The sequence below is a fragment of the Rhinichthys klamathensis genome, unplaced genomic scaffold (assembly GCF_029890125.1).
Source record: "Rhinichthys klamathensis goyatoka isolate OS25496 unplaced genomic scaffold, OSU_Roscu_1.1 h1tg000341l_1, whole genome shotgun sequence".
NCBI lineage: Eukaryota > Metazoa > Chordata > Actinopteri > Cypriniformes > Leuciscidae > Rhinichthys > Rhinichthys klamathensis.
The window spans coordinates 830,274-845,275 of NW_026606855.1; the positions used below are offsets into that span (position 1 = coordinate 830,274).

The 15,002-nt window shown below is 37.2% G+C and overlaps 1 protein-coding gene across 1 annotated transcript in view; it reads right to left on the minus strand.

The window, feature by feature from the left end:
• Positions 1-1,025: 1,025 nt before the first annotated feature.
• Positions 1,026-15,002, minus strand: part of zmp:0000001167 (protein phosphatase 1 regulatory subunit 12A) — a 31,133-nt gene continuing 17,156 nt past the window's right edge. Inside the window, exons 6-24 of the mRNA XM_056272627.1 lie at positions 14,909-14,983; positions 14,430-14,512; positions 13,043-13,236; positions 12,845-12,948; positions 11,688-11,885; positions 10,472-10,566; positions 10,206-10,391; positions 10,037-10,132; positions 7,132-7,222; positions 6,082-6,198; positions 5,718-5,811; positions 5,511-5,596; positions 5,372-5,428; positions 4,895-4,917; positions 4,744-4,804; positions 4,411-4,515; positions 3,550-3,600; positions 3,383-3,433; positions 1,026-1,920 (exon numbers count right to left, since the gene is read on the minus strand). Of these exons, the coding sequence (XP_056128602.1) occupies positions 1,834-1,920; positions 3,383-3,433; positions 3,550-3,600; positions 4,411-4,515; positions 4,744-4,804; positions 4,895-4,917; positions 5,372-5,428; positions 5,511-5,596; positions 5,718-5,811; positions 6,082-6,198; positions 7,132-7,222; positions 10,037-10,132; positions 10,206-10,391; positions 10,472-10,566; positions 11,688-11,885; positions 12,845-12,948; positions 13,043-13,236; positions 14,430-14,512; positions 14,909-14,983 (1,854 nt within the window). The 3' untranslated portion in view covers positions 1,026-1,833. The remainder of the gene's footprint in view (positions 1,921-3,382; positions 3,434-3,549; positions 3,601-4,410; positions 4,516-4,743; positions 4,805-4,894; positions 4,918-5,371; positions 5,429-5,510; positions 5,597-5,717; positions 5,812-6,081; positions 6,199-7,131; positions 7,223-10,036; positions 10,133-10,205; positions 10,392-10,471; positions 10,567-11,687; positions 11,886-12,844; positions 12,949-13,042; positions 13,237-14,429; positions 14,513-14,908; positions 14,984-15,002) is intronic.

Genomic DNA, 15,002 nt, shown 5'->3' on the forward strand with positions numbered 1-15,002 from the left:
TCTTTCTGTTTTACCCTCTTGCTTGAGGGTGTCAATGATGGCCTTCTGGACAGCAGTCAGGTCGGCAGTCTTAACCATGATTGCGGTTTTGAGTAATGAAACAGGCTGGGAGTTTTTAAAAGCCTCAGGAATCTTTTGCAGGTGTTTAGAGTTAATTAGTTGATTCAGATGATTAGGTTAATAGCTCGTTTAGAGACCCTTTTCATGATATGCTAATTTTTTGAGACAGGAATTTGGGGTTTTCATGAGCTTTATGCCAAAATCAACAGTATTAAAACAATAAAAGACCTGAAATATTTCAGTTGGTGTGCAATGAATCTAAAATATATGAAAGTTAAATTTTTATCATTACATTATGGAAAATAATGAACTATCACAATATGCTAATTTTTTGAGAAGGACCTGCATAATGTGTCACGTACACATTATATATTTCAAACTTTTATGGTAGATGTGATAAATCGATTTGACAGCACTACTTTAACATATTTAATGACCAAAAAAATGCTGAATTGAAAGTTCGAATCAAAAGTGCACACACACACATATGGTCAAAAATGCTATATTGAATGTACAAATGTGTGTATGAGGTCCATAAATTCTCCCTAAAATGTTCAATTAAAATGTTCGAACATTTTATAGGCAAAAATCTAAAGTTCAAATCAATCAAGCACACTTACGATGAACAAACAAAACCATAAAATGCCGAGCTGAACATTTGAATCAAATCAAAAAATTCTAAACGGAATGTTTATATGAAACGTTGGGTTGTGTTTATGAAGGTTAGTAATGCCAAACTCTCCAAATCAAGCATTTAAACTTGGCTAAAAATAACCAAATCGATCATTGTGATTCACCTGATGAAATCAAACATGACTGATAATTCTGAACATAACATTATAATCGAATATTTGCAAACACCTTCATTATGATGCCCAAAAATGCTGTTCAAGAAGATTTTGAAACAAAAAACAGAATAAACCACAGCAGAGAAACCGTAAAACTTCAATAAACAGGCACTAAGCTACAAACACAGATATTTTATTAAGTGCCAACAGTCATTTAATATATTAGAAAAACAACACGTGGAGAAAATAGAGCTGATACCAAGTTACAGTTTATAGCGTTAGGAGTTCAAATGCGTAATATTTGTACATTTACACAATAAACAAAAGCCGTCGCCCTCGACGACAGGAGCAAGGATGGATCAAACGAGGGTAAAAAATACGAAAATAGACATTTCCGCATCGCTCGCCATACGTGTCGCTTTTTAAAAAAAGATGCATAGCATAACTAGCTGCGAAACAACAGCCTGGCGTGTTTTCGGCAAGCATGAAAATCTGCACCAATGTCAACGAATGATTGTCGAGCTGGCATATTCAGACCACCTTTAGTGGAGAACCTCTCAATCGTGTGTGTGTGTGTGTGTGTGTTTGTGCAAAGATGCAAAAATACTGCAGACTTCAGCTGCCTGAGACTCGTGGAATGTGTGTGGAGTGTGTGCGCTCACGCTTATGGGAATGTGCATGGTGCACGAGTGCGAGTGTGTGTGTGTGAGAGAGAGAAAGAGAGCTCGGTTGCATCTCCTCCTCGCTTGTTGGCCTCCTGAGAACATGGATGAAGTTGAAACACGCCACACACACACACACACACACAGTCCTGCAGGAAGGTAAAAGATCCCGTCATCAAACAGTGACATTCCTCTCTGTCGTTCCTCTCCTCCTCTTTTCCCTTCTTTGGCTCTCGGGAAGGATGTCGGTGTGTGTGTGTGTGTGTGGGGTTGTGAGTTTCTCTTTCTCTCTCTCTCGGTCTTCTGCTCGTCCTTCTCTCGCTCTATTTGGAGAGTTTGCTGATGACTCTGATGAGCGCACCGTTCTCGTCCTTCAGCCTCTGGTTGTCCGCTCTCAGATCCCCTAAAACCTGCAGACGCACGCAAGATCTTTACCTCTGGCAGACGACTTTCTCATTTAAAGGAGCAGTTCAGTTCTGATCATTTACTCACACTCATGTCGATCCAAACCCACATGACTTTATATCCTCCAGGGAACAAAAAAAGGAGATGTTTTGAATAATGTTCAAGCTGCCATTTTCCAAATAATGCAAGTATACTGTGACCAGGGGCTGTCAAACTCCAAAAGGTAGTAAACTCGTAAATACTATTATATTATATATATATATATTTTTTTATATTAATATATTCTTGTTGTTTAACATTTTAGTTTGATTGGACGTTGACCAGGGACTGTCAATTATATAATTTTAATAGTTAATAAAACCTTAATTAAAATAACCAATAATAATGAATAACAATAAACACAATTGATTTTTTTAAGTATATAAATAATGAAATATAATATATTTGAACACAGTAATATACTTTTAATATAAGTAATATATATTTTTAAAATAAACACATTTATAATATTGTAATATAATGAGACAATTATGCCCATTAAAAAGTATATTTATTTTTTTAATTTAATTTTATATTTTGTGTATACACACACATACATTAATAATAATTTATATTTATAATGTTGTAATACTACTACATTATCTATTAGTATATTACTTTTGTTTGGCCACTGACCACAGACTATTAATGATATATTATTAATAGTTAAGAAGATGAATATTAATAACAACAATAATGAATCAAAATAATATTAATATACTTTTGTTTGGCCACTGATCAGAGACTCAATTATGTCAGTTATATTAATAATGTTAATATATTAATTTGGTTTCATTGGCCACTAAGAAAGGACAATTGTCATGTATATATTAATAAAAATTAACGATAATAACAATGAATAAAATCAATATTAAAATATTTTTGTTTGACATTTTCTTTTGTTTGCCCACTTTGTCAGTTTCAAACTCAGCTTTTATTATTTTTATATTATATTATATACATTTTTAAATCTTAGCTTTTGTAAATATGATTTTGTTTGGCCACTCAAACTCAGCTTTTGAGGTTTTTGATATAATATTATGCTGCAAACTCAAAGCCAGAACATACAGTATTTGATGCATTATGCAGTTATATAAAGCAGGACCAATCAGATTTAACTGTGAGAAAAACTAGAAATAGAAACCAGGCAACATCACAGCTAGTTAGGACAGAAACTCACATTAACAGTGCAGAAGTATGATTTATTACTTGTGACTTTGTGTCGTGCCAAGTGAGTGTGTAAGGCAAACGCCTCGTTAAACTGGTTTTACTTGAGTTGGCTGTATTGCTCTCAGCGATACAGAATTGAAAGATGCATTCACAACAATTCAGTGGATAGAAACGCTTCAGGCGCCTCTAAGCCAATCAGCAGCAGAGCTGACTGAAAGAGCCAATCAGAACAAGCCTTCCGTGATCATGTGCTCTCACCTTTAACTCCTCTTCCAACTCAGCGGCTCGCCTCTCTAACATCTTTTTCTCCTGAGACAGAAAGAAAACAAGCATGTGGAATGACATCATAAGATTGAAAACTTCCATACAGGGACAATTCCATATGTTTTTCATTACTTCAGCGAGTTTATGTTCTGCAAACTCACCTTCTTTTCCATTTCCAGCAGAGCCGTGCAGTCCGTGAATCTCTCCTGCCTCTGTAACACACACAATTACAGTTAAGAGTCAAATATAGTGGTATTTCACTGATAGTAGAAGAAAAATATACCAATATCAGTCTTTCTACAGTCCTTGAGTACAACCATTCAAATATGAAAATATGTGTGTGGTCTACTATGAACATTACAGTAGTCTTCAGGAATTCAGATATTCTGCCTTTACGACATTGGAAGTAACACACAACCAACAAAAGGTTGAATGATGAAAAAATCTGACTGTAAACTAAAATAAAAATAAAATGTCAAATAAAACTAATTATATATATATATATAAAAACAAACTTGTATAACTAAATATATACATTTATATTTATAAAAATAATATATAATAAATATACTTGTATGTATATAATTTATACAAAAATCTAAATGTAAAAAACGTATATTTAAGTAGTTTAAATGATTTTATTTTAGAATATAATATAAAATATAGTATAATAGTTATATTATATTAATATGTATATATATATTAATAAAATGCCATTAAATGGTACTAAAGACATATTTGAAAACTTTAACATAATTTATAGTTTTATTATTTTTATCAGTTTTATTTAACATTTGATCACCTCTGTACTTTTCCAAATTTTTCAATATTTACTTTAATATTTGGTTATGTTAGTATTAATTCTTCTATTTATTGAGTAAGTGATTTAATAAAATAGACAAATGGACATCAGGTTATGTTTTTATACATTTATAAATAAATTATAATATTAGTTTTCATGATGATAATCCAGCTGATCAATGTTCTTGTGTGTGTGTGTGTGTGTGTGTGTGTGTGCGCACCTGTGTGGCCTTTTCCAGCTCCACGCGGGTCAGTGAAATGGTTCTCTGTGTGTCTGATAACTGTGACTGCAGACGGCGGTTCTCTCTGGACATCTCCTCAAACAACTGAAACACACCGATACAGTCATATAACACACACACACACACACACACACACACACACACACACACACACACACACACACACACACACACACACACACACACACACACACACACACACACACACACACACACACACACACACACACACACACACACACACACACACACACACACACACACACACACCTCCTGCTGACACAACCAGTTTAACCACAAACCCCTACAGACCTTCTTAAAGTCCCGGGACTCCGATCCTCTCGTGATACAGTCATTCAAGACCGAATCAAACCTGAGAGGAAGAAAAGACAGACAGACAGAATGAGGAGGACACATGCTGACATCATCAAACAAAGTGAAAGGTCAGAGGTCAGACTCGTACCTGCTGCTCACGTGTCTGTCTGTCTGCATGAGGGAGACGCAAAACATGTCAGCAAGAAAACAGAAAATCCATACAGTTAAAAAAATATGACACTTAAATAATACATAATAAACACATTACATTTTTTATTTAATTACATTTATTAAAATAGTATTATATAATTTTATATTTCAAATATATGAATAATACTAATCAGTCTAAAGTATACACATATAATAAAATGCATTTATAGATTTTAAATCAGTAATATACATATTTAAAATAAATATTTACAATCATAATATAATATTGTAATAGCACTTCATGAGGGAAAAATATATTTTAAGATATTCGTGATATTACTTTTAATCAATTAAAAACATGCATTAATTATATTTAAATATATTTTATACATATTATATATTAAAAAACATGCATTAAATAGTATATATATATATATATATATATCAATTAAAAGTGCATGCTGATTGGTCAGACCTGTGGGTCCCGCCCACCACTACTCTCCTCCTCTCCACTGGGATCATAGTCATCGCCCTGAAGATACAGAAGTAAACATTTAAATCCAGAATCTATTTCTTGATCTCCAGTTTTGATCACATGTCTTCATCTTCATCACCTCTCCAGTTTTTCCTCTTCTCCTCGCTCTGGCTCTCCTGCGCTCCCTCGCTCGCTCCTCAATGTCTGCGGCTGCGCTGTCTGCATCTGACACACACACACACACACACACACACAATGTAGAAGAAGTGTTACAGAGAGAGATACCTAAACATATCAGTGTTGTGTAATGAAATCCAGTGATGCGGGGTTAAAGGTGAAAGGTCACCTTGTCTGTCAGGACGTGGAGCACCAGGGGGGTGTGTGAGTCCCAGCAAATCCGACTTCTGCAGGTTAGCGATACGAGAGCGCCAGCTCACCTCCTGCACACACACACACACACACACATTATATATACATATATTACTTATCAACCACTGCTAATTATTGTTTCCAAACAGGTTTCTCAAACATTCACCCCCTCTGCTACTGTACACACATCAATTAAGTTATTGTCCAGTTTGAGAAAGTAATATAACATCCAAAAATGAGACACATTTGACCTTTAACCTTTAATATTTCTGCCTGGTTTATCAGTGAGTTCTCCGAGTGCAGAACAAACAGATATTTGGATTAAACTCAACCTTTCTCACCCCTTCCTCTGCCTTCTTCTGCTTCGCTTCTTTCTCCTCCTCCTCTTTCTTCTCCTTTCCCTTGTTTTCCGTCTTCATTGTCTTCTCCGCTTCCTGCAGATCTGTGAGAGTAACTCCCTGAAGGGCAAACACAACGGTCACACGGAGATGTCTGGACTCCAGCTGCGTGAAATTGCAACTGCTCTACACAAATGTTTTCCCTGTGTCAAGGTCAAAGTTCAGGGTTAAAGGTCATATAGCCTTAGACACACCGCCCACTGACTGTTTAATACATATTCCACATGAAATTTCCCAGGCTGCATCGATAGGTAGATCTATCATTATGATTTCAGATTTATCTGTTGCTAAATATTCCGTAAAAACAAACTTTACATGTCAAATAGATCAATCCAAGGCAACATTGAAAATGTTCTTTAACATTTTTCATCTAATATGTATATTTTATGTCAGGTTATTTTAATTAAAGGTGCATTTTGTAATATTTAGGAGGATCTGTTGACAGAAATGCAATATCAAATACATAACTATGTTTTCAGTGGTGTCTAAAGACCTTACATAATAAACCGTTATATTTTTATTACCTTAGAATGAGCCATTTCTATCTACACACACCACACATGTACCTTACATGTCTTACCCTTACATCGAAATAAACATTTTGCACCGTCATGTTTCTACGGTGGCCCTAAACGGACAAACTCGTTTTGTCACTATGTTGTTCTTCTTGCAAAGAAGCTAGCTAAAGTCAGCGAATAAAACACTGATGAACAAGAAACAATAATATTTGCAATAACATATCGTTTCACTGAATAATAAAGTAAATATAATTTCTTAATTTATCTTTGTAAAGAAACCTCATTGCTCAACTGGCTACTCTCTGCTGTCTCAGACGACGACATCACTTCCTGTCGGCCACCGTAACTTCTGCTGGTTGCAATTCACAACCTCACCACTAGATGCAGCTAAAAATTACACACTGCACCTTTAACGAAAATCGTTTTAAATTTTAGTAAACAAAAACAACACTGGAGGTCATAAGGCCACGCTGACCTGTGTGGAGCGTCTGGACTGACGGGCATGTCTGGATCGGGCTTTTCTTTGAGCTTCCGCTTCCTCGTCGCGCACAGGAGTCAGATAGGACCTACACACACATAAAAACTCAAGCTTCAGCCAATGAAAACAATGCAAATGTAGCTAAAACTATCTTGTAACTGGCCCAAACTGGTCTAATGCGGCCTTCACGTGCTCTGTTGTCGGAAAGAACAGGAATCATGGACAACACCAGGTTTATTCTCGCCTATTTATTTGGAAAATCTTATTAAAGGGTTAGTTCACCCAAAAATGAAAATTATGTCATTAATGACTCTCCCTCATGTCGTTCCAAGCCCGTAAGACCTCCGTTCATCTTCGGAACACAGTTTAAGATATTTCAGATTTAGTCCGAGAGCTTTCTGTCCCTCCATTGTAAATGTATGTACGGTATACTGTCCTTGTCCAGAAAGGAAATAAAGACATCATCAAAGTAGTCCATGTGACATCAGTGGGTTAGTTAGAGTGTTTTGAAGCATCGAAAATACATTTTGGTCCAAAAATAACAAAAACTAGGACTTTATTCAGTATTGTATTGTCTTGCGGTTCTGTTGTGGATCCGCGTTCAGTGCCGCCGCTGACGTAAGACGCTGCGGACGTGTGTCTGGTGTGTGTGTGTGTGTGTGTGTGTGTGTGTATTCTGGTTCTGTTGTGGATCCGCGTTCAGTGCCGCCGCTGACGTAAGACGCTGCTGACGTGTGTCTGGTGTGTGTGTGTGTGTGTGTGTGTGTGTGTATTCTGGTTCTGTTGTGGATCCGCGTTCAGTGCCGCCGCTGACGTAAGACGCTGCTGACGTGTGTCTGGTGTGTGTGTGTGTGTATGTGTATTCTGGTTCTGTTGTGGATCCGCGTTCAGTGCCGCCGCTGATGTAAGACGCTGCTGACGTGTGTCTGGTGTGTGTGTGTGTGTATGTGTATTCTGGTTCTGTTGTGGATCCGCGTTCAGTGCCGCCGCTGATGTAAGACGCTGCTGACGTGTGTCTGGTGTGTGTGTGTGTGTGTGTGTATTCTGGTTCTGTTGTGGATCCGCGTTCAGTGCCGCCGCTGACGTAAGACGCTGCTGACGTGTGTCTGGTGTGTGTGTGTGTGTATGTGTATTCTGGTTCTGTTGTGGATCCGCGTTCAGTGCCGCTGCTGATGTAAGACGCTGCTGACGTGTGTCCGGTGCGTCCGTGTATTCGGGTTCAAATAAATATGGCTGGGGAAAAAAATGCAAGTCTTCCTCTGTGTGGAAATCCTTAGACATGTTTGCGAAGATTGTTTTGTTTCCAGCGTGCGTCTCCCTCAGACTGTAAACGAAGCTCGGGCGCACCAGACACACACACACACACACACACCAGACACACGTCAGCAGCGTCTTACGTCAGCAGCGGCACTGAACGCGGATCCACAACAGAACCAGAATACACACACACACACACACACACACGACACACGTCAGCAGCGTCTTACATCAGCGGCGGCACTGAACGCGGATCCACAACAGAACCAGAATACACACACACACACACACACACCAGACACACGTCAGCAGCGTCTTACGTCAGCAGCAGCACCGAACGCCGATCCACAACAGAACCGGAAGACAATACAATGCTGAATAAAGTCCTAGTTTTTGTTATTTTTGGACCAAAATGGATTTTCGATGCTTCAACACATTCTAACTAACCCACTGATGTCACATGGACTACTTTGATGATGTCTTTATTTCCTTTCTGGACAAGGACAGTATACCGTACATACATTTACAATGGAGGGACAGAAAGCTCTCGGACTAAATCTAAAATATCTTAAACTGTGTTCCGAAGATGAACGGAGGTCTTACGGGCTTGGGACGACATGAGGGAGAGTCATTAATGACATCATTTTCATTTTTGGGTGAACGAACCCTTTAAAGCCAAATTGATATTTCGCATCGCATTTATTGACAACCACAAACATTCACCGCTTGCTGACCATTCTAGAATTTCAATCAAATACAGGATATTATATAAAAAAAAAAACATACAATACGCTTCGAATGATTGTTCATCTATGGTAAATATGCAGTACTTAATTGACGAGACAAGGCGATGTTGCAGCTGTGGGGAAATCTAGTAAATAATAGCAGTCACAGCAGCAATCGTTCTCCCGTCCGCCATGTTTAATGTTTATGGCTCAGGAACTTCGGTATCAGAATTATCCCAGAGCTTCAGTGGTAAATACAACTTGAGAGGGCGACAAGCGTGACTGATAGTCTTCCCCAAAAGTCTTTGGGATGTGCTGGAGGAGACTCTACAGAGCGCTGGACTCTTGCATTATCAATACAAGATCTAGACCAAAAACTAATGCTCCTCTTGATGGAAATAAATGTTATTTCCATCAAGAGGTGCATACATTTTTGGTCTAGATCTTGTATTGACAATGCAAGAGTCCAGCGCTCTGTAGAGTCTCCTCCAGCACATCCCAAAGACTTTTGGTGAATTTAAGATCTCAGAGGAGACGATTCATGTGTGAAAACGATTCTTCAAGCTCCTCACAACCATTCTTTCCCAATCTGAGTCTGATGAATCTTGACATTGTCATCCTGGAATATGATCATGTTGTGTCTTCCTACATGGTTGTTTAAGAGATGAAAAGCTACACACTCCATTAATTAGGGTTAGAAGAACTGTTGCCAAACATATAACATGCTAGAAACATAATAATCACTGCAAAAATGATCCAATCTTAAGCATTTGCCTGTTTAAATCCTTTTTTTTGGGCCAGGCAGTGTATCGTTCAGTGTTTAAAAAAAATAAATGGGTCAGGGCTAGTAAGACGTGTTTTTTCCAGCAGGATAAAAGGTTTATCATCACTCTGTGGTGTATAAATCATCACACACTCACTTGCGTCTCTGTTTGGTCTCTGGCTCGCCTGATGTGGTTGTCGTGGGCACAGAATTGGAGACGGGCTCCTTCTTTTCAGCCTCTTCCTGAGCCGACCTGTGAGAGAGACGGCGGATCAGACCAATGCGGAAGACACGATCACATCACGCACGATCGGAGACACACGAACCTCTGAGCCAGAAGACTATTGAGGCGACTGAGTCCAGAGGTTCCCGTGGTTACAGAGGTCACTGAAGGGTCGTCAAGTTTCCTTCCATAAGATGAGCTGCGAGGTAACGAGGGGTTTGGACCCGACACTTCTCCAGTGGATTGGCTGTTCAATCGGCGTGTGTACGAAGAGCTCCGGCTCAACAAGCTACACACACACACACGCACACATGAGCTTGGAGAAGTGTATAAACAGGAGATTGTCAGTGTGTTAGTTGTGTGTCTCACCTGCTGGAGCTGTCGGGGTTGGTGCTGGCGCTGGTGTCGCTGATGCTGAATAAGCGCCTGGACGGGGTGGGCTGCACACGGGCCAACCTGGGCTCCTGAACATAGGAAATAACATCATTTTGAGGTGACAAAACATTAAATATTTACAAAATACATTCAAATATATATATATATATATATATATTTTTTTTTTTTTTTTTTTTTTTTTTTTTCTCTAATATACATTCAAATATTAGTTTATACACTACCCGGCCAAAACAAAGTGGCTGGATTTAAACAGGCAAATGCTTAAGAGTCTGTTTGGATCATTATTGCAGTGATTATTTAGCCTGACTTCGTCATACTCATAGTCTAGTCAGAATGTGAGTCTGATACTGCTCCATAGGGCTTTGATTATGAGGCGTGTCTTAACCGAACCAGGTAAAAAACCAACTCTGCACTCAATTGGATAGACCTACAACCAATCAGAGCAACGCAGTAAGTGACGTATGTTGAGCTACACATAGTTGTCAACAGACCTCAACTGCACGCACGCTGGAAGAAGTAGTAAAATAATGAGTGTTGCTTCTTTTACTTGGTCCTCCATGAGTGCGACCAAAGGAGAAACCACAACGACCACAGGGTTTTCATTGCGTCCCATCTTCTTAGCGGCCATCGGAGCCAGCTGATAAAATAAACTTTTGCCGAATCCCGTGGGAAGGACGGCAAACACATCTTTCCGATCGACAAATGCCTTGATTGCAGTTCTCTGTTCGTCTTTTAAAATGAATGCGCTGTCGATTTCTTTTACAACAGACGCGATAGCAGAATCTCTACATCTCAGTTCTCCAGCGGCAGTCATCTCTGAGGGAAACCAGTTCAACCCAAGCGCTCTTTGATAACGTGATGATTACGTAACTGCAGATCATCTGTCCATCATCGTATAAAGCCCGCCCTGGCAATTTGATTGGCCCGACCATTTCTGAACCGATCATAATTACTCCTCAATGGATCGAGTCCAGACCGAAGTGGAAATAATATCACAACATTTATTTTCATCAAGAGGTGCACACATTTTTGGTCAAGATATATTGACAATGCAAGAGTCCAGAACATTTTTGGTATTGAATTTCTAGCAAAAGTAATTAGATTTTGATATAATTACAGTGATATTACTGTGGTTTAATGTCAAGATTTTGTGCATACAGCATTCATACAGTATATGTATGAGTGTTACCTTATTTTCAGTTTCTGAGCTCAGTCTGGGACTGGATGCAGAGCGTGTCATTCCCAGTTTGGTCTCGGGGTCCTTGAGGGCCTCAGTGGTTGGATCAGAGGCCCCGGCCGAGCCCAGCGTCACAGAACTTCCCGCTTTACGCAGAGACGTTCTCCAGGAACCCGGAGCCTCGGTCACCGGGGCCCGAACGGGTTCAGCCTAAAAGCAGAGCACTCTTTATTATATTCAAATATTATATATTACATTGTTGTTATTATGTATTGTTAAGTATTAATGGATTAAAAACATTTTCATAATTTGAAATAAAATAAATGTTAACTGAAATAAAATATATATAAAAAAAAACTTTTTAAATTTTATTTTAGCCGGTTGCCAAAGTAACATTTCTCTTTTTTGTTTAGAATAACTTGATGTACTAAAATGACTAAAACTAAAATAAAAAGAATAGTTCTTGAGATTTGTTAAATGAGATATTGAAGAGGCTATAGATGTGTGAAGTAAAGAACTGTATGTTTAAGGATTTATTTATTTATTTAAAGTTTGTTTGTTTTTTGTTTTTTGACCGACTGCCAGGGTTATTGTGGAGGCGGAGGGATTTGAGTAAGTGAAATTTGAAATTCAATAAAAAATATGTTCGCAAAATAAAAAGAATAAAAACTAATATACACATTTAAAAAAAAAAAAAAAAAAAAAAATTACAAAAACAAACAAAATGACTAAAACTTCAGTTCAATTTAAAATGAAAACTATTCAAAGGCTAAAAATCTATTCAAAATATTTATAAAAACTATATAGTATCTCAATGAAACTAAAATAACACTGATTATATTATATTTGTTTTACTTCAAAATGAAAAACAAAATAAAATTATTAAATACAGCCACAACAATTATTGGGTTTTATTACTGATAATTTTATCATCATTAGTTATTCAGATGATCATTTTTGGCTGCTGAATTGCCTATTGGTGGCCATATCAGTTTATTTGTCAGTATATATTAGCACTCGTACTACAGAAAATATGACCTTCATTCAGAAAATCAACATTGGGTTGACATGGAAACCCCAAAATTGGTCAAATTTAGTGCATATTGGCTGAAAGAAAAAGAAGACTTTTCGGGAAAACTCAATGCTTGACGCGGTTCTGGTTGGGTCACCTTTTTAACCTGGTTGAGGGCAGTGCTGGTCACAGAGCTCGCTACGGCCGCTGCATTGCGTTTGTTGTTCAAGTTGTTGATCAGTTCTCGAGTTTTTGCTTTTTCTGAAAAGACAGGCACAAACATCAACAGTTCGCTAATGTCATTTAGTAATTACATTTTTGATTTAGAGAATAAAACTGGGCGGGGTCTGGTCACCTGACTCTGCGTCGCTCTCTGATTCGCTCTCTTCTTCTGAACTGGAGCTGCTGGAGGGTTTGGATTGGCCGGCTGAGCGCGTCGACTCGTCTTCGTCCTCTTCTGTGGGCGGAGTCTGAAGAGTGGGCGGAGCATGCTTCTCTCGCTCATGCAGGGTGATCTTCTCTCTGCTGCTCATACGAGAGATGGACGTCCTGTGGGGGACATGCAAATCAGTCAGAGATAAAACTCAAATAACAATTCATTCAAACTAAACTATACGGACATATTAAAAAAAGAAATTACTAAAACTTTGTTATAAAATGGGAAATACAAATACAAAACTAATACAAAATATTATTAGAAACTATAATAGTATCTCAATATTACTAAAATAATACTGATTATTATACTATATTATTTTCCAAATTTATTTTTTAACTTCAAAATTCAAATTAAATCAATAGAATTTTTTTAAAAATAGCCACAGCAAATAAGCCAATCAGTGGGAGCTAAAACCTAAATAAAAATGAATAAAAACTATATATATATATATTTTTTTTTTACTAAAACAAATATATATATACACATTTTCACAATATTTTTTTTTTCACTTTAAATTTAAAAAATAAATAAAAAATTCAAATATAACCACAGCATACCAGCCAATCAATGAGAGCTAAAACTTAAAAAAAAAAAAAAAAAAAACTATATGGAAATATTTATAAAAAAAGAAAAAAAAAGAAAGAAAAAAACTCAATAAAAGGACTAAAATGGAAAATAAAGAAATTATAATAGTATCTCAATATTACTATAATAATACTGATATACATATATTATATTATATCACATTATATTATAAATATATTTTTAACTTCAAAATTCAAATAAAATCAATAAAAAAAAATGTAAACGAAAACAAATAAAAATTTATGAAATCTATATGGACACGTGAAAATAAATAAATAAAAATAGCAAAAAAAAAAAAAAATTACAACAAATATAGTTTAAGGTGAAAATGGAAAATATCAAAATAACAACTATTTCAAAAATATGAATAGAAACTATAACAGTATCTCAACGTTACTAAAATAATACTAATTATGTTATATTTTTTCACTTCAAAATTTAAATAAAATAATCACAAATTTCCAATATAGCCACAGCGAATCAGCGAGAGCTGAGAATATGTCATGTAAATATTCTAAGCCGGGGTGAAGTACTGAACATTCACTATATATATGTGTGATGATGGATCAGCTGTTAAATCTCTGATTCAGTGATTCACTTGCTTCATCACTCGAAAGATAACTTTGATAGAAACGATGGTGAATGATCCTGGGTTTCAGCACACAGGAAGTGACGTGTTCCCACGCAGACACGTGATTGGACAGTGTGTGATGTTTACCTGCGAGGGCGAGCTGGTGCCATGGAAACCGGTGGGCTGGTGTCAATGACGGGCGGCTTGATCTTCTGTAGCTCTGAACGCATCTTTAGGAGTGAAACACACCGACAGCAGCTCTTACTAATGCAGTCACAACACAATTCATATTCTAGAACTCACACTGTCCCTAATCATTTTATTTTAGCATGAATAAGGCTAAATCTCAAAAGTTTCTTTTTTACCTGTCGAATTAGCAACTAGAAATAAAGTAGGACACGCTTTAGCATTAATAGGGCCATTAATGCTGAGAATCACAAACAAAGTCCAACATTTATGTTGTGTTTGATGACGTTGGCTCTGTACAGCACACACACACACACACTGTTGTTTTTGGATGTTCATGCGACGGAGATATCTGCTCATTTGCTTGAAGTGAAAGCGGTCTTTGAACATAAACCAGACAGCTGATAAGATAGCATACATATAAACACACGCAAACTTACAGCTTTTTGCTTCTTCTGCAGTTCCTCCAAGTTATCGACGATGTTCTCATCGGCTACGTCGAGTGCCGTCTGGCCCTATGATGCACAAATACAC